Consider the following 20162-nt stretch of genomic DNA (forward strand, 5'->3'; position numbering starts at 1 on the left):
TCTTTTTATTGTATTTGTATTTATCATTCAAAAATTGAAATGCCCTTTAGTAGAGCGATGGGTCTTGTCTTGCATTGTCAAGCTTTAGACAATGTCAGAATGTCGAGTGTCGCCCTTTCACAACTCCTTCAGATATATCTAAAAGGCCAGCCCCGTGGCTGTATTAGATTGAATGCAAGGGTGCGGAAGGGACTAGGGAGGCAAGCAAGAGTACAGTAGGCAGTAGGCACCAGTAGTGGTACCACCAGTCACCACCCAAGATTCGTCACCACCCATCCCCGGCGTTCGGAATGTGTCCAGTGTCGCTTTCATCCTAGGCAAATGAACTCAAGAAAGCATCAAAGGAAAGCCAATAGACTAGAAAACTAATAAGTTTTAGTGGACTCCGACTAAAAGTAGTTTTGCTGGCTTTGACTACTGCAGGGAGGGCCAGATAGAATAAGAAAGCGAAATCTGACACGTTTTCGGAAATTGACTGAGAAATTGACGGAAATTGACGGAAACTTCAAACTGAGAGTCTGAGACCCTCAGTTTGGAGTTTGGGAGGCTGATGCCCCCAGCCCACCCCCCCGGGGGGGGGGGGCAGCTATCTGTAGGGATCGTGCCCCCGCCCCCCAGCCAACCCCCAGCAGCCCGGGATTTCAAATCTTCCGAATTACCTTTGATTCCGGAGGCTTCCCTTTATTTTGTTGATGGATATGGTAGCAGGTGAATGTGGAAGCTTCTCGTCGATAACGTTCATTTCCGGGCTCTCTCTATCGCCTGGATAAAAATAGGCCCCGCCCATCCCAATCAGCTGCTGTATGACGAGTTGATGACGACAACCACTACTTACCAGCAACCAATCTAGGGATAGCGTACGTGACAGTAATGGTGCAGCGGTTGCAAAATATCACATTGTTATTCAAACGGTTTTTGCTTTTAGGGCCTTGTTGTTTACCCCATCTGTGTTTGATTGTATTGAGATGTGATTTTAGTAGATGAGGTGTTGATAAAGGCAGGTATTTTTAAAAATATTTTTTTTGACAACTTTTTGCCCTTGTTCTACGGGCAAAAACCCGGGGAACCCGGGGCCACCTGAAGTCTAAACCTTATTTATATAACATGTCGATGCTGATGCTGTCTTGAAATGTGAAATTTAGACAATGGTAATAGGAATAATGAAAAGCAATTTCACCAACAACTTGTTAATCTCTAGTAAGTGCAATTAAAATAAAAATCACTGTCTGCCACACTGCTTCGATCCTGGTCATGCAACCAACGTTCATGGGTGGTGTTTCATGGCAGAGCACTGCGGTGCGCTGCGTGTGTCAGAGCATTGGGTTTCCATGGCAGTGTCGACAAACTTCACTGTGACGCTAAGCTATGACAGCATCCCAGAACGTTAGCATGCTGCGGTACCAGCACCAGCAGCATGCTAGCAGTATTTGAACTCAAACCTTTGTTTTTGGTACGGTTTTTCAGCAACTCTCACTCTGTTCCAAACGCGATTCATCATAAACTAAGAGATCACATGCAACGTCATTGGAGTGATGCTATGGTATGCCGTAGCTACCAGTGCACACAGTGTCTGGATGGTGAAACAGGGCCATTGTTAATCACATTTGTTTGTTTTGTTTCAGCAGAAACCTGTCTGCACATGGGAGGAGCGCAACAAAAGCCCATCAAGTTCATGCATGGCAGTGGATCTCAACAGGAGAAAACCAGAAAGAACATGGATGCTTGTAGATTGCAGTTGTACACTGCTGTTATCACCTGATGTGCGTGGCTGGCATTGCTCCTGGCAAGAACCACCTGCAAGTGATGAGATGGTGCCTCAGTCGTTGAGTGTGCTGCAGTGTGAGAGGCGCCCTGATCTCTACTTTGTGATGGGTTTCCATTGGAGGTTCAACTGAGAAGTGAGAACTGACTGTGACCATGCTTGAGCATGCCAGTGGAGCTTTACATGCTTATGGCAGCTTTTGAACAGATGCTGACCATGGCATGTCCCATCCAGTTATCACGTGCACAGAATGGTGGGGGGAGGGCAACTCTGGGCTCTTGAGTCACCCCTACTGCACAGGGGGTACAGATGGCCGCTTACTTTGGTGTGTCCTGCACTGCATTATCAAGCCCAGTCTGCTGCCACAGGCAATGGGTCGGGCTGCACTATATTAAAGGCAGACTATCTTGCAAAGGAGGCTGGCATCCTCTCCCATAATGACACACCAATTGGCAATCATCGCTGCGATGATCACGAGGGTGTCCGCTTATCTAACATGGTGAGGTGGAGAGCCAGCTCAAGCTGGCCTGAGGGATGGTTTTACTTCAGCTGAGGCCCCCTTTCCCCGCCTGCCAGGTCCGGTCAAACGACCGCTTCACAGTGAACGACTTGCAGCTGTGGATGCCGTCCCACAGCGCAACGAGCGCGCCGACCAGAGGCGGCGGCCAAGAGGCGGCCGCGCTCTCCCAGTCGACGGTCCCGGTGGACGTCGGCAACGCCCACCGCGCGACCATCAGATCGGCTCGCGACCGCGCCGTCGCCGACTGACCGCATGACTGGTATCTGTTCTTGATGTGGGACCGACTGCCACCGCCGGTCGCGGAAGGGCATCGCTCATCGGCCATCGACGTCCACCAGCTTCGCGTGGGTCACTGTTCGGGCTGCCACCAATATACCGAATCGGATGGAACCCTGTCGGCGAATGCCGGCGGTGCCCCGACATCGACTGCGCGGCGGCCAGTGCATCGCGTGCCGGGAGGAGGCTGGCACCCCCGATCGGTCATTGGTCACAAACCGTGTCCCAGCTCATGACTGCATCCAGCGCAGCTCTGTGAGATGTTCTGCTGCAGTCTGCCGCGTGTGTTGAAAGAAGAATGAACATGAGAAAACCTCAAAACTTTATGCCTATTAGTATTTGACCAGTATTAGAATAAGTTTGGATTTTGAGAATTTGTGTCCCTGTGCTTGTGCCTGTGTGGAAAGGCATGCTTTACGGTGTACCATCTCAATTTGTGCGGCTGCTGACAGGCCACCTGGGTGCCAACGTATGTGCGAATCCGCGAATACGTTGTATTTCGTCAGTCGGTATCGTTCTGAAAATATTGACTGCAATAGGCTATATAGCGTATGACGGTTCAGCCCAGCAGTAATAACTGACCATTGATTGGGCGAATTTTGTGTGGTGGTTCGCTAATACATAACCTAAAGAGTGTTTTGCCGGAATCGTTTAGTAGCAGAACTGACCGGAATATAAGTAGAATGCAACGGTTTGAATCGTTAATTTGTTGAAACGATTGTTCTCTGAGACCACTGTGTAACTTTTGACCTGAGAATCACCAGTTATAACAACGGTGGAAGCAGTAGGCACTATAGAGTGTAGGCAACACTATATAGTTGGCACACTTACGCAAGCACACAACTTACGCAGTGGACATCTGCGTCATGCATTTTAAGGTTTACTGGGAAGAGTGAGAAATTAGTCAGAATATAACTGACTAAGGAAAATAGGCGATATTTCCAATTGAGCTGGGGCGGAGAGGGGGAGGGGACGTATGGTCAGCTATGCCAATAATTCATTCTCGTTATGCAGCTGTGTAAAAGGGCGTCCGTTTTTTTGGGGTGAGACCTTCCCCATTGGCCATTTCCAAGCTAAATCGTGGTGGAGAGTCTGGAGACCTCAGCCTCGGTAGTCGGTACCCTGCGCGCTGCGCCACCTTGCGAAACATAAAGCAGCAGTCCTGACATCTGCAGGCGCTACTTTTCATGAAAACGCGGATGTGTTCGCGCTTATGCGAAGAAAATTCTTCCGAGTATGGTTGATAATGAGATTAATTGTTGTCATTTATTTATTAATTCATTAGCAAAAGTACCCTAATAAATCGGTAAAGTAGCTTAAACTGTATCGTATTTCCTTGAGAAAAAAGGACGAACTCATCCTAAGACATCCAGATTATTGGATGCGTTCGTCAGTTGTAAGTAGTTCAAGTTTTTGGAAAAATTTGCTTGTGGAAAATCATAATATTTCAAAGATATACCTATTTTCGAATGATTTATGCATTTATCTGCATTGAAAACTGATTGTAAAGCAAAAGTGCAAAAGATTATTGTCAATTTATTTTCTCAAATCACGATTTACGAACGCACAAAACTCCAGCTTTTAATTTAGTGCGTGTGCGAATTGCGGTCAAGAAAAAAGAATTTAACTGTCTATATTCCTCTTAAAACAATGAAGGATGAATGAGGAAAACGCTGTTTTGAACAATCGTATATTAATTTTTTCTCAATTAAGCAAAAGTACAAAATTTTCAACTATTATTACATTTGCTCTCACAAAACCCATCACTTTTAAGCATGACGTCATGTCAGCCAAATTTACTAGCGCCATCTCTGGAGAGCATCTTTCGAAACCTCCAGACGATAGAGAGAGCCCATTTCCGGCGTTTCATTTTTTGACTTTCTGAAGGGAGCGAGGATACTGTGATACCGAGAGTTATTTCACTCATTGTTCCTTTTCAAGCCCGATAATATTTTGCTTTCAGACGTTTCCTCCATCTTGGGGGAAACATTTGATCAACGTTTGTCGTTCTGTAAGTTTGATCATTATATCTGTGCGCCGTGTTTGGCTACAATTTTTTAAATATGTATTTTGATTTTATGGAGTTCAAGTAATAGTTATTAATCAAAAGATATATTATATATATACATTTTTAAAATGTCCAGTACTTCTTGGTCTGAGACATGAATGTCTTCTTTTTGGATTGGCCTTGCACCTATATCCTGAGTGCTGTTCACGGACACCTGCGGTAACTGCGGTAGCTGCGGTAGATCGCAGGCTGTAAGTCCCGCCCACTTGTGCGCACGTCATCACGCGTTCGTCTGAGGCGGCCGTGTCAATTTTCCGCCCAAGTTACACGAATGCGCAACTGCCGCGCCACTTTGCATGACAAATGGCTCCTGCGGCCGCTGCGGTCGGATCGTTTCGACCGCAGGAGACGCAGGCGACCGCAGCCGGCCGCAGCCGTATGACGTCACACCACCCGCCCCATCCCCACTTTCTGTGACGTCATTACCCGGCTGACCGCCGAGCCGCAGCTACCGCAGCTACCGCAGGTGCCCGTGAACAGCACTCTGTTTGTTACGATAGTTCAGTGGTTACGATGGTGGAATCTGTGAACAGCGCCAGAGGGTATTTTTAGTTGCATGATTATTGGGATATTCTCCCACTCTCTATGCCTTTAACAGGCTAGTTGTCATGTGATTCTGTCATACAAATTTCAAGATCCTTGTTCCAATCTCCCCAGGTCAGTTGGGAAACTACGAGGAGCCAAACAAAAATTGGATTAGCCAGTCAACGGCTGGAGTGGGTGGGGGGATGACCATATATGGTATAAAATCAGACAACTTCATCTTTTTAATGCACCCTAGCATTCAAATGAAAAATAAGGCATAAGAATGTTTTTTAACAACAGAAAGCATACACTCACTCGGTGCACAATTAACTGGCAGCTTTAAATCCCAGAGTTACAACACAAGGTCAAACAGTGATTGGCAAATATGGGGGATTGAAACAGACGCGTCAAAAATGTAAGCGATACCGTGGTTTAAATTAAAAATGTCGTTATTTCTATTATTTTGTTTATGGTTTTTCTAATTTTGTTTAAGTTATTATTTTAAAATTAAATATCTCTGTTTATTGTAATTAAATTAAATCATTAAACAATTTTCTTTCAAAACACTAATCCATTTATTGAATGGCCAGCTGATTGTGACGCCCAGAACCTGCAGAAAAACCGTTTTCCTATCGCCATTTTCGAGTCAATTTGCTGAATTTAATCAAATCACGCTAACTCCTAGTGGAAAATGGAAGTCTTTTTTCTCCGATAAGTGGACGCGATACCGCAAGTACCGGTTTGTTATACCGTTTTTCACCCTTAGTAGAGGGGGCTGCATTTATGCCCATATATGGTCATAAAAAGTCCATTTATTGACCAATCAATTTTTTATGTTCGCCTCGTAGTTTCCCCAACTGAGGTGCCTTGTCTTCAGATTCCACCATTAAAACTAATGTTGAAACATTACTCATTAGGCAGCATTCCGCTGGGTGATAACCACTTGGCTAGTTTCTATTGTAGCTCTTATTGCATGTGAAAACATCACTGCAGGTCGTTTCCCCCTTTGCATTCTTTTAATTCTGGAGAAATTCACAAAATAAAATCATGAAAAGAAAGAACACATCCTTCTAAGGTAGAAAAGTGAGATCACACATAGATACATATGAGACTTTTTACACAAAACATTTATAAGTTACACCCAACCACTCTTTGAGTCAGGCAAGGTTATTTGGTATACCCGAAGGTTGTTTCTTCATTAGACAAACACTATTCTTTTGAATTGTTTTTCTATTGAAAAACAAACTGAGGGTGTTTCCATTTCGGGATATATAAGCAGATTTAGGTTGTAGGTTAGGTTGTAGTAGGCAAGGCTCTGGTTGTAGGGTAGGTTGTAGATTGGTAGTTTGGTAGGTGTATGTTGGTAGGTTGTAGGTGTAGGCTGTAGGTTAGTAGGCAAGGTTAGATCAGGTTTTTTTTATTTATGTTTGTATTGTACCTGATTTTTTAGCATTAGATGATTGTATGAACAATTGTCTAGGTTGATACATGGATTGTGACAATATGGTGTGGTTTTTATTCAGTTTTGACTGAGCCCAGGGTGCAAAAGAGGGATTTGACCTCACTGCATGATATAATTTCATATGATTTCACTGCATACTATAATCACTCAACCTTAATTCCAAGCATAGTATATTACTGGCCTTTGGCTATTTTTCTAAACCATTTGATAGTCAAAGCAAATTCAACCTTTTTATTAAAAACATAGCAAATCATGATTACTCAATTTAACACCTACTGAAACCTTAAAATAAACAACATTTACCTTTCACTGGTAGTGGTATAAGGGGTCAGGCATCTTCGATGAGTTCGAGAAGGTCCAAACTGCTGTAATCAGGAGCATGATATGTGGGATATAAGTAGCACTAGCAAGCAGCATTGCCCATTGGTCGGTGGAAATTCAATATTGAACTGCCTATTAACTAACACTATCTGACATCAACTGCCCAATCTTGTGCAGCCCAATTAAAGCAGCAGCACTCAGTCTTGCACCAAGATCCTTGGGTAGTCATAAAGCAGGCATTACACTTGTTTTTGCAACCAAGGATGCATATTTGCCATTTTTAATATAGGTATAAAGCTGGGGCAATTATTCTGTAAACTGCAAGCTATTATTGTATAGAAGACTGAGCTGAATGACATCTTTTCAGGAACAGTAGTCATGTCCCACTCCAGGGGACCATCGGACTGCAAGGTGTATGTGGGGGATCTAGGTGAGTGACAGGGGCTGGTCCACCATTATTTGCCAGAGCACCTGAGCAACCAACATGGTTATTGGTCACCCTTGATAGACTGATGAATCATGCAATAGTAATGATTAATTTTGCTTGCATTTAAAGGTAGTGTGCCAGCTTTCCTGGACCGTATGGAGTTAATGGCCCAGATCAGGAGAACCGGATTTTTAGAACTTATCCATACCTTCAAAACTCATGGAAACGTCTTAAATTCTTCAAATTTTGAGTACCCCAGTGCGAAATTAGCCCCGACGGGTTGTCGGTCGTACCCCACCCCACATTTCACACCACTATGAACAATAAATGCACACACTGAAATCGCTATTACCGATATGCTCATCCAATCAAGTTTCGATAAACCCGTTCATCATCATCTCCTGCGGTTTCGAACACGCCTGTTAGGTGGTGCGGTAGACCGCGCCCAAAGCCAGGGCCCCGGTAACGTGAGGTAGCCGAGTCGGGGCAGCGTGCGCTGACCCAAGCCGGGGCCGCGCGTCCTCCCGGTGTCATGTGATAGCCCGGGGCTGCCCAGGGATGCGGTAGACCGCGCCCAAAGCCGCGGCCCCGGCTTGGGTCAGCGCACGCTGCCCCGACTCGGTTACCTCACGTTACCGGGGCGGTGTTTCACGGGACGCTGCTACCACGCTGCTATCAAATTGCGCGAGCTGACGTCACACTTGTGGTAGTGTTGGAGCAATGGGCCTGTTGATGTTTCCATGGAAACCCAATTTGACACGTGTAAAAGCAGCGTGCTGCTATCACCGGTGAAACAGGGCCCGGGGCCCTGGCTTTGGGCGCGGCTTCTGTTCATACTTTGTGGTGCGGTGGTGGTGCGTCGGGCCGCGCGCTCTGACTTCGGCCAAGAAAAATGCGTCAGCTGATCATTGTCATTTCTGCCACTTTTATGTGGTGAGATGGGGTCATAACTTTAGAGACGGCTGTTTCATATCAATTATTTTACATAAAATAATATTTCAAACCGTAGATTAATGTTCGACAGCCAAATTAAAGAAACAATACCAATACAGGCTTACAGTTTAAATTCGACATTGTGTTGTCTACGATTAGACAGCTGATAACTCATTCCCGTACGTCGTAACCCTATAATGACCTTTGCTTATTGTCACATGTGCGCCGCATTCGCGATTGTTGCCGACGCCTGTTTGCAGGTCAGCCCACTACAGTTGTTATACATATCGAAAAACCGATAAACTTTAGCCGAAAAAGCACTATTTTAGGCCCATTTTTGATTTTTTTTTGCGATATTAGGTAAAAACAGAAGCTTCTTATCCTAGGAAAAATAAAATGGGAAATCATTGGAAGGTGGCACACTACCTTTAAGTGAAGCTTAAGTATTTTCACTGTTTTTGTTGTTGATGTTGTTGTTTTTTACTGGCGATCTAATTCACATTTTCGTACATGAGCACAGAAGGTTATGCCAGTTTGAAGGTTCTATGTGTGAAGGATATACTTAATATTCAAGCAAAAGCTTGTGAAAAGACATAAGATTTTATTTTCAAGTAGATTGGCTGTTTCCATGGATCCCCTTAGGGCTTCGATTCAACTAAAATCCATGCACATCATCATAAAGATCTTTTAAATTCTCTCTCCCAATAATAACTTTTTGTTTTTGTTTATTCTTTTTCAGTGACTTGGTACCCTCTGGCAAAACTAATTATTTTCCCATGTCTCACCCCACTCCTTGATTTGTTCATAGGAAGCAATGCATCTCAGACTGAGTTGGAGGACGCATTCTCTTATTATGGGCCGCTGAAGAACGTATGGGTGGCGCGAAACCCGCCGGGCTTCGCCTTTGTGGAGTTTGAAGATCCCAGAGATGCCAGGGACTCTGTCCGGGGTCTAGATGGAAGGTGAGGTCATTTTATAAATGTAAATGGGATGTATTTAATACAAACCATATTTATGTGAATAGTGAATACCAAACATTTTATCACTTTATTGTCGCAGCTGACCACTTAACTTGTGCTAACTGCTCACAGGATGGTCCGTTACTGGGGAAATATCGAAATCCTCGAGGTGTTGTGTCGGCCACCTTTGTTGACCGTGGCCGCTGTGCGCAGGACGGTCTGTAACCGGCGCATTACCGTGGAGATGTCGACCGGACGCACGCGGAACCGCGGCGGCAGCTGGCGGCCCACGGCGGGCACAGGCCGCTACGGGCGCGGCTGGGACCCGGCCGACCGCTGCTATGACTGTGGCGAGAGCGGACACTACTCCTACGACTGCCGCAACAAGCGGCCCATTCGCAGGTCAGTCCTCGGTTCCTTGGTGTGTGACTGCTGCGGGACGCTGCCCCGGGCGCCGCACGCGCCGCAGCTGACCTGACGCTCTGCTCTGGCGCTCCGTAGGGGATGATTGCGTGTCTGTGGCCCAGCTGCGACGGCACATCGTCCCCGCCTGTGCCTTAGCACACCACCCCCGCCCGCGCGCGCGCGCCGCTCCTTCCACCCGACCGGCCGGTAGCCGGTCTGCGCAGACACTGGACAGCCATCAGACCGTCCGTCCGCCCGTCCGTCCGTCTGACTTAGAGCGTCATCGGGCCGCCACAGCACGGCGGTGAGACGGCGGACAGGGGCCCTCCCGTAGTGCGATAAAGGGCTCCGAACGGGAGGGGTTTTTGGTCTCGATGAAGAGTATTTAATGGCAGCGGTACGAGGCCGTAGGCAAAGTTTGCGCATGCACAATGTGAGGTGGTTGGTCTGTCTGCTTTTCAATTTGTTTCAGGCTCATTTAGGATTTTTGTTCGTCGCAAAATTCCTTTAAGGTTTCACTATTGTTTATTTATTTTAATTTATCACAAATTTCCATCGTTAATTGATATTTTCCATTATTTCGGGTGCTTAATCGTTTAGTTTTAGTGTTTTCTTTTTCGATTCTGAACTGCAAGGTACTGGTTGTGCTTACCCATATCTCCAAGAAGACCTTTTCTCCTTCCTTATTCCTTGAAGGTAAGCCGCTGGATGATATTTTTCTTTTATATATTTTAAAGATTATTCCAAACACCCATTCAATGACTATACGCCTCCTGCTAGCGACGGTAGTCCAACTTCCAACTCTATTCGACTTCGAAATGCTTGGCTGTCGTTAATTACTTTTGATTGCCAAAACATCCTTTGCTTCATTTGTGTTTTATTTCAATTGAATTCATCAACAAAACGTGCTACATGCCACAAGGCAATGCTATCCTCACGTTATCATCTTAATCATCATTCTTTTCGAATCTGCTTCTTCAAAGCTTGGCTTTAGCTGTGCGCAGGTGAAAATGGCCCGCGCTTGTCGTTCGTTAGGTGATAAGTTGGTTTCCATGGCGTGAATGTCGATATGCTATCCAGTTTTTTGACACTGTTCGATATCCTTATCTACCAGTGCGTTATGTAGGTCCCTATTCATTTGTACCTTTATTTGTTACGGGAGTCGTTCTTAGCGTAGGCAATATTGTCGTCCTTGCACTCCTATCACATGCCCACTTTATCTAAAATGCACTGAAATGTTTCTGTCTGAACCGTTTTATTTACGCACCCAATTTAGGCATCTAAAGACGCTGGCATGTGCCCAGGAGTGTTTGTCGTGGCCATTGGGATTTCTTACCTTTACAGGACATTCACGGTCTTCTAGTTTGTCCTTGAACTTATTCGATCACTTCAAACGCGACATGTAACACCCACCACGCGCTGCGGCATCGACGGCGGTCGGCCGGCCGCCAATTTGCGAGTCTTCCTCACGTGTGTAGTGCACCTGCGACTACTTCGACCGGTCCCTGTGCGGGCGGCCGCCGCCCTGCGGAGCGTCGACCAGCGGCCGCCCGACAACCCGCCGCCAGCTGCACTCTGCCCGCCCGCCCGGCCGGCCGGCCTGCGTGGACGACTCCCTCGTGAGAGCCCTCCGCCGGGCAGGTATGCCGTGCGCGCGAGTCCCCACACCACACTATGACGCCCTTCGTCCTAAATGTGTCACAAGTGAGCAGTGGTCAACCCGTCATTGGCAAACAATGAAAAAATGAATAAGCTTAGGCTTTTCGGTCCTCAGTATAATTCAAAGCTAACGTGCTTCCAAGAGACGAAATGTAAATGAGGTCGACGTAGGCAAATGGAAGTGAAGATCGTTGCTTAAAATACTGGAAACATATTCTGGTGAGATCATTGCTGAGGACTTGGCCAATGACGGGTTCACTGTGTCTCCTATGAACCTGTACTTACCTTTTGCCTGACACATACCCTGCTTCCTTTGTAATGCTTCAACCATTTAGCATTATCGGCCAAGTGAATCGATGCTTTTGCACCGCAAGTGTTTGGCCGGACGCTTTGTTCAAGCTCACAACATACTGTCATTTGTTCACGAGATACCATCAACACATCGCCGTCATGAACGTACTGTATGGTGCGTATGCAGATTATGGCTTCCTCTACCCGTCGCAATTGTGGCGTGTCAGCTGGCATGAGTGCCAACTAGGCTGACGGTAACATCGACCCTGTGTACTCGGGAACGTATTCGCCCACGCGATGTGTACGTTTTGACTATCTCGTGTGTATCATTCACGTATTTCGTGAGTAGTCGTCTCTTGTATGCAATGAATACGCCGTACCTGCCCCTTTACCGACTTACATAGTATTTACCCTGATGTTACCTGTTGAAGAATCCGTTTGTGCCCCATCCCCTTACTGCGCACAGCACTATAAATACCGTTGCTCTTTGTCTAGAGACGGGCATTCATTTCTCCCAATGTTAGGTCTTTTTCCAGATCCCGCAGCCGTGACCGTCGCTCTCGCTCGCGCACGCCCACCAAGAGGAGCAGGAGGTCTCCGAGCCGCTCCTACTCGCGCAGCCGCTCCCGCGACCGCTCCAGGTGAGGACCTGGCCTCTCTGCGACTGTCAATGGGCGATAAAATGGCCATCGCCATCGCGCGCCCTAATACATTCATCAACTAACTCGTTGTGTGTTTTGCAACTCGGAAAGAATAATTCTTCCTTTGTTCACCAATGTCGGCTTCCATTGATCAGCAACGGCTTTTGCTATGGCTGAATGTTTCGGTGATCCACCGACATTGCGTTCGTAGTCATCATCAGAACTTCGACATTTACTACGCAGTTTCCCCCACGCCTTCCCTACCGGTGATGCTCAACTGATAATCCTTCACGCTATCAATTTGCCGCTTGTCCCGAAAAACCTTCCTGAAAACGTACGTTTTCGTAGCTGACTGGAGCCTTTTTTAACGTCGCATTTCTTTTTTTTCGGTTTGCACGTGTATCCGCGTTTTGGCTCTTCGTTGGGCTAGTTGACTGATATCGCTTGTCGTGTTTTAGGTCTCGCACCCCGAAGCGCGCTGCCTCTCGCTCGCCGAGGAGGAGCTCGCGCTCTCCGCGCCGGAACGGCAGCTCGCGCTCTCCAACTTCGCGGCGTCGCGACTGAGGTAACGCCATCAGGAAGACCGTTTTGAGTGAAGCGACGCCCCGCTTGCCGCATTCCCCGAGATAAACTGGCCCGGCGCTACATCCGATCAGAGGGACATGGCCCAGTCATCCAAGAGCCGGTCATTGGTGTGTGTTCGTAGTTGATGTTCGCCCATGGTTTCGGCGAGTTCTGTGCTTCGTTTCTGTATCCGCCGCGCCGAGCGAGGCTACGGCCGACCGACTACAGCCGACTATCGTGTATCATGTTATTGGGTTCATCTTGAAGGCCATTGTACCTGCACGTTTGTGGCTCTAAATACACGGCTTAGACACTGCGTGTCTGAAAAAAATGGTTGTTTTGGAGGGAATCTTCAGCAAAGTCTGGCAAAGTATTGAAGGTGCGATTTAGTAATGAAGCAGTTCAGAAATGTGTGCGCTGTGCATCGAGGTGTACGAGTATCTGTCCCCAGAAGATCTCGCTTGAACGTCAGTGAAAGATGGATGGTTTGCGAATATTAATCTTTGGCGGAATGTTCTGCTCCCGAAACAAGAATTAAAATCGATAGGAAAACCCCTTAATAGCCCCATGGAGACGACTTCCTGTCTGGGAGGGGGAGGGGCGGGTATGAAATAAACCTGTTCGAGCCACCGAGGTAACCCATTTTGGTGGAGGTACCCTGTGACCTTGGCACTTGTCGAATTTTATCTGTTTTCCTGCATCTTTTCTTAACTGGATGTCAGGCCAACCCCAAACCCAGCGAGTCCCAGCGCACTGCGAACATCCCAGATTCTCAAGACCACCACCAACATCAAGAAAGAATAAGCTTAGGCTTGACAATGCATTTCCATGACACGAAGAGTGCATTACAAGTAGTTAATCGAATTAGAAGGGGACCACGAGAAGGATTGAAATGGGGCCGGACTTAGCAAACACGAGAGTGCGCGGCGCAGAGGGCGAGATTCGCACGATTAAAAGTTCCAACGGACGATTGACTCGCAGGACACGTTCATAACCGAGCGACACAAACACGGGCAAAGACCAGTTACGCGTCGACCCCCGGGCGGGGTTCCCGGCGCACCTTGCGGGCAGCAACTCTCCGCATCCGACCCCGGCCCAGAAGGCGGCCAGGAGCGCCCCCTACCCCGGGCCATGAGCAGCTGCCTCTGCCTTAGTCACAAGCGCGACAAATCACCGAGGAGCGCTACATAGCGCGTACCAAATTGGACATAAACCTATAGTAAACAAACAGGGCCGCAGGGCTACCGAGGCCAGCGCCGCCGCGCCTCCGACTGTAGGCGATCATCAGCCGCACGGCCGGGCGCCACCGCTGCCTCACATCACAGCAGGACAGACGGGGCTAGGAGGTGGGTAGCTGCTAGGTGGCTGGTGCTTCTTCGCTACCTCCGGCACCACCGTCATCCTCCTCGGAGAAGTTCAGCCACGACTGCTCGACGATGGCAGCGACGCGTTTCTCGTACTCGCGTCGGTTCTCCTGGTAAAGCTGCGCGGCCAGCGAGTTGGCCGGAGAGTTGGGGTTCGGCTCGTCCAACAGCGACTGCCGACAGACAGGGAGTCGGTCAATATATCGCTACGACGTAAGGGTTGCGTTACGTATGTGGGATACTAGGAGGCATTTTGAATGCAGTTGTTTGAGGGCGAGATCCCAACTGATTGACCTGTGCACTGGGGAGTGGTGGATGAAGGATTCGGTCGCTACGATTAGGAGCAATAATAAAACCGACGACGCCTGAGGACTGGGAAAGAAAAGGTTCTTTCTTCCTCGATTCATGAACTCGGCAGAACAGTATCACCAAGCTGAACATTGTTGGAAACTTAACTTGCATTTGTGAGGGTTAGTACCCGACCCTAAAATCCTATGGTAAATCTTCAGACCTCCCTACAAATATGCGCCTTTGAATATCAAATTTTGATAGAACTTCCGTCATCAAAGAAGCAGTGTCAATTGCGGGGCGCGAGGCAGGTGAAATTTACTTGGATATAAAAACCGCAAACGTTTTATGAGCTGAGAAAATTTGCTATCTCACGGGCATTCTTCAAACGCATCAAACAAAGGTAGATGTGCTAACAGCTCACCTGGATTGATGTCAAGATAGCCGATACGTCGTAAGTTGGACTCCATCTGTTCTGGAGTATGTCCAAGCAGATGCCGCCATCCGCGTACACGTTCGGATGAAACATCTTGGAGAGGAAGCGCACCAGAGGAGGCTTGTTGGGATATTCCTCGGTGAACTCCATGGTCAGCTTGAACGTTCCGTCTTCGAACGGAGTATCGTGAGGTCTGCAACGATGATCATGTTAGGGCAGACTTAGCACTCCGTGCATGATGGGTGGTGATACCTAACCTTTTTATAACTCATTATATTTACCCATACCTGAAGGTAAAATATTTTGTGGTTGCTGTGAATACAAATTGAGCAGTTCAAAGGGAAATGCGAATGCTTTGAAAAAGCGACAGTAGAATAAAATTGGACCTAAAATTCAATTTCAATGCAAAATTCCCCATGTCTACTAGAACTGGATGCAAAAAGTTAAAAGCATATGGCTGTTCAAATAGGTTCCCAGCTATGGAAGTCAGTGTTGAAACCAGTGTACATTTGTTTCTCTCAAGGTTGCAAGCTTTTACGTAGCAACCATCATGCATATTTAAATGGCACTAGTCCTACATTCAGCTGTTTAGGAGGCGGTTTCCCCAGTCTCTTATAGCCATTCTCGAGCTCCCAATGAACTTTATCCAATCACCACTCCTACCCTAACGTCCCTGGCGGCCGCAGAGGAGCACTAAACCATAATCCCATTTTTCAGGCCCGATTTTGCCAATGTCCGGCTATGATGGAAACGTTTAACTTGGGAATTTGAATACTTCCCATTAATCTTAACTTGAACATGACTAATGTTTCCTTTAATACACAGGGAAGTTAAAAGAAAATCAATACATGGGCACAAAATGACCTCGCAGTCAGCAGGCCCCTTAGCCCCCAACAAACAAACAACAAAACAGTTTCATTATAACCACTGGACTGCACTTAGAATCTAATATATTGGTTCCATAAGGGATCTGAAATACAATAGACTTAACCCGCGCCCTGGTGGAGGGGGGGCTATTTTTTTGCCCCCCCCCTCCACTTTTCGATATATCTCCAGAACCGCTGCGCCGATCGTCACCAAACTTTCAGTACCCTCTCGGACATCAATTTTACACATTGTGACCAAAAATTTTTCAGAAGGCTATGATAGATTGGCCGGAAATTACGTCAGAGTGACGTCATGTTCTGCCGTTTTCGACCCAAAAAAGGGTTTCGCGGGAAGAGCTGTCAGGCCTATAGCTTTGCAAATACAGAAAAACGATAAAAAACATAAAAGCTGTAGAATTGACAGGGCTACAAAACTGCTATCTCGGATTTTTGAAATTTTTGGATTTTGACCCCCCCCCCCAAAAAAAATTGAATATAAAAGCCGAAAAATCCCAAAAGTTTTTGGAATTTCGCAAAAACCGGAACATATGTGATAATCCTTACCGCCTTCTATCCACATACCAACTTTGAGATTGATACCTCTTTTTTTGGCGAAGTTATAGCGAAAAAAACTGTTCAAAATTGATGACGTTAAGTTTTCAAACTCAATCTTTAGCAATTTTAGACCCCGTAGCGCAAAACAAAGACCACCATTAGACTCTCCGTGACGAGCTGCATCGAATCAATACCCATTTTATGCAAAACTATCAACTTTAAAATTTGACCTTTCTTGACCTGACCTTGACCTGACCTTCACCAGAAAGTGACCTAACCCGTACCTGATAGTCTTATAACCAACACCATTGAGTTGGAAATGAAAAATTGGCCATAAAACATGCATCACACAACCTTAGTACCTTAAGTTAGGTTCATGTGACCTGACCTGTGACCTGACCTGGTATTGTCAGTGACCTCTTATAGCAACATATGTACTAGGCAACTGACGCCCTATCGCTGATTCTCGACAAAATGCGTTTTCTTCGGTGTTATAGCGCATTCCCTAGATGACCCGTGACCGGTGAAACATGTCATCTTTGACCTGACCTGTGACGTGATCGGTGACCCTGAGGTCAATGAAATTTTGTTTCCTTCGACAAATTTGACAGGCCTTTCGAACGCCGTTTGAATTTTGTGGATCCGTCAAGTAGTTTCGGAGATACGAGGGGGGCAAAAAATAGCCCCCCCCCCCCACCATGTCGCGTTATAAACAGACCCCACCAGGGCGCGGGTTAAAAAATGGACTGCATAATACAACCAATTTGTGTGCTTACCCAAAAATAACAGCATTCCAGATCATAATGTTGTTGTCTGAAGGTGCAGCACTAACCCCTTGAGGAGGGTCCTCCTGTAACCTGAGAAACATAGGGCAGGTGAGGAAAATATAGCATGTGTGATGTGATGTAAATGAAGCAGAAAATACAACACCTGAAACACAAACAGTACACATCTTCCTCATGACAGGCATTTGAAAGAAACTTATCCTGAGCATATAGTTACTTCAACATAAAACAAGGTGCATTGCAATGTTAACACTTAACAGCAAAAAGTCTTGTATAAAGGAAATGTGTCATTAACATTCACCACTTTGATTTTTATTCAAACAAAGAACTCTAAACTCACTTAAGACCAATTTTGTACCAATTTTGATTGATACTCAGCATCAACAAAAATTGGTACAAAGGAGTATGCATTCTTGGAGAGATACATGACCAGTCTATCTCACCTTTTAAAGTCCCTCATCAGCCGCCTTCTGGAGGGTGTGGTCATTGCTGATGATTATGGTTTGTTAAATTAAGTGTAAACCTGTGAACTATGCAAAAATCAGTCAAAACAGGTTGATATTCCAAGTTCAGTTATTATTCTGGGGTGTATGCCTTTCAAGACCTGACAAATCACTAACTAAACACAAGTTCAGAAACTTGATTGGTACCATTCAAGGATCAAAACCAATGGTGTCTGGACAAGAAGTTTCAATGACACAAGTATTGTCAACTTTCAACCCATGATAATTTGAAGGCCAAAGCATATTAAACACATTAATATTAGACACCATCTGTTCCACTCTGCTGCCTTCAACTGGTCACAACTTCTTGCACAGACTGGGCTATTCCTGTCACACATAGCCAAACAAATATTAATTGCAGGCAAGCCTTTATCTTTGATACTTTTTTTAAAACATCTGCAGAGGGTGAAACACAGGCTATGCCAAGTTAAGTGTGGTTGTGTTTATTTCATTAACCCTGGTTGAAGTCTGCCTTCACACAAATTTGTCCTAAATTTCCTGTTAACTGTCTCATCTATACCTAGTCAGGTATTTTAAGCCTGTCTGCTCTGATCGCTTTTAGAACCTACCCTGTACCCAAATAAGTAAGGCACGAGTCAACCTATTGCAAGGAATAGAGTTAAACGTAAATGCAAGATTAAGGTAAAAAGTTCAGCTTGACAGTATTAAAGGTATATGGCCTTAACATCCGCTTTCCGTTAGAGCATTTTAACTGATTGAGACAGGCTTAAACAATCAGACTATAGTCAGAAAAACACAGTCCAAAGCTCTCTAAGGTGGCCAACAATGACTCAACATTCTTTCCAACTCAGCTTAGGAACAAAAATTGACAAAAACATAAACAACCCTGAATCCAATCAGTTTATTATTTCATTTGCATCAGTGCAGCCAAGGGTTGATGGGATTGGAGAATGTTAATGTTACAGTTACTTAAATAACGTGGCAACCCCAATCCTATAATTATTGATGAAAATTGATAAGTGGTGGCAGTTCCCTGCTTTTGCCATTCCAGTCATGACTTTCAGATTTTGCACTTAACCTGACAATCCAAAAGAAACAAAGTGCGGGCAACTGCTGAACAAAGACCAATATAAGTAGGTTTTCTATTTAAGATATTAAACAACTACAAGTATTTTCTACTTATGATAATCATTAAAGGGATGAAAACACGATATTTTACATGAAAAATAGACATATATAATAAAACATAAGCATTATAATAAGCGTGAGCCAGAAATGGCGCAAAAAAGACGTACCACTGCTCAATACAATTACCTAATGATCCCAATACGTAGCTTACACCTTAAATTATTATGACACAAGGAAAACGACATGATACAGCATTAGTCAGCCATCTTTTAACCGTATTGATTACTAACCTTCCTATTAGCCGTCGGACAACAAATGAGCCCGTCGCCTAAGCAGCAAGATGTTTTTGCTGAAGGCTGCCAAACCCACTATGAAGGAAGGTTCTTCGTTTCCTCTAAGATAAAGGGAAAACTTGTTGATGGTGCCCAATTTTTAATATGTGTATTTGTATCGCTGTTACAGTGCTTACCCCTAAGCTGCCTAGTGCCTATGATGTATTTATCAGTTGCGGTAGGTACTACCTTACCAGTCCAGTCTAATTAGTGCAATTGGGAACACAGATCCAGTGGCGGCTGATTCGATTTTGGCGGGGGGGGGGGCATGATCTGAAACCAAGATGATGTCATAAACGGATGTCCGCTTTGGACGTTTCAGTGACCAGAGATGACCTCAGTGACATAGGGATGGGTCAGAGGTGCAATTTTCCAATTCAGTGTCATTTACCCGTAGCCCGATTGTCGAGTGTCTAGAACGGCGTTCTTCCAAAACAGACGCATTTAAAGTTTCTCCCATTGTCCTATAATCGGGAGGTCGCAAAATTGGCGCATTCTAACCTTTTCTGAGGTGAGGTCACGTGCCCTCCACGTGCCCTGGTGACCTGACTTTGAGAGACATGTGTCTGAAATTTTCCGGATATGTGCGGAAAAGATGTATGAACAGGCGAGTGCCAAAAGCGGCGGCGCTCCACAAGGAAGGACGGGTGCTGGAACACCTCCCCCCTACGGTTTTTCGCGAATATCTCAAAAACGGCGGCGCCCTTATCATACATCTATTCTACTTATGTTGTGAAAATTTCAGACCCAGGTCACTTAAGGTCAGGTCACCAGGTCAGGTCATTAACAAGTTTCAATGTCTGCCAAAGCTACACCGAGTGACCGATCGCTTTGAAACTTTCAGAGATTGATAAGAGCAACATTACGTACAAAATGTGTAGGTATCTTGGAATTTTGATATCGATGACCTAAGGTCAGGTCAATTTTGCGATCTCCCCATTACCTATAAGTCGATGGGATAAAATTGAAAGTCGCCTTTTTAGACGGAAGTTATTATAAACACTCTAAAACACTGAATTATTAGTTTCTTTGGCACACTGAATATGAAAATGGCACCCGTGACCCCTTTTTATACCCCTGAGGTCATCTCAGGTCACCAATGGTATCTGACTGTTTTCGCGAATAACTTGA

At 45.8% G+C, this 20162-nt stretch overlaps 2 protein-coding genes across 7 annotated transcripts; one reads left to right on the top strand and one right to left on the bottom strand.

The window, feature by feature from the left end:
• The first annotated feature begins 1021 nt into the window (after positions 1-1021).
• Positions 1022-13444, top strand: LOC122383992 (serine/arginine-rich splicing factor 3-like). Of its 4 annotated transcripts, none has more exons than XM_043370898.1 (7): positions 4434-4569; positions 4815-4817; positions 7302-7364; positions 9103-9256; positions 9467-9655; positions 12133-12249; positions 12708-13139. In XM_043370898.1, exons 3-7 carry the CDS (start codon positions 7313-7315, stop codon positions 12811-12813), a joined length of 618 nt encoding a protein of 205 aa, XP_043226833.1. In that variant the 5' UTR covers positions 4434-4569; positions 4815-4817; positions 7302-7312; the 3' UTR covers positions 12814-13139. The 4 variants fall into 4 exon arrangements, with proteins under 4 accessions (XP_043226837.1, XP_043226835.1, XP_043226833.1 ...); XM_043370901.1 differs by having other exon boundaries at positions 12145-12249; XM_043370902.1 differs by lacking the exon at positions 4815-4817 and having other exon boundaries at positions 1022-4569; positions 12145-12249; positions 12708-13444.
• Positions 13445-13619: 175 nt separating this feature from the next.
• Positions 13620-19071, bottom strand: LOC122383993 (ubiquitin-conjugating enzyme E2-17 kDa-like). Of its 3 annotated transcripts, none has more exons than XM_043370905.1 (5): positions 18990-19071; positions 17551-17637; positions 17099-17179; positions 14890-15094; positions 13620-14350 (listed from the first exon to the last, which is right to left on the bottom strand). In XM_043370905.1, exons 2-5 carry the CDS (start codon positions 17592-17594, stop codon positions 14171-14173), a joined length of 510 nt encoding a protein of 169 aa, XP_043226840.1. In that variant the 5' UTR covers positions 17595-17637; positions 18990-19071; the 3' UTR covers positions 13620-14170. The 3 variants fall into 3 exon arrangements, with proteins under 3 accessions (XP_043226840.1, XP_043226838.1, XP_043226839.1); XM_043370903.1 differs by having other exon boundaries at positions 17551-17630; positions 18990-19051; XM_043370904.1 differs by lacking the exon at positions 18990-19071 and adding an exon at positions 18650-18755 and having other exon boundaries at positions 17551-17630.
• Positions 19072-20162: the final 1091 nt, after the last annotated feature.

The sequence above is a fragment of the Amphibalanus amphitrite genome, unplaced genomic scaffold (assembly GCF_019059575.1).
Source record: "Amphibalanus amphitrite isolate SeventyFive unplaced genomic scaffold, NRLGWU_Aamphi_draft 000179F_arrow, whole genome shotgun sequence".
NCBI classification, from domain to species: Eukaryota; Metazoa; Arthropoda; class Thecostraca; order Balanomorpha; family Balanidae; genus Amphibalanus; species Amphibalanus amphitrite.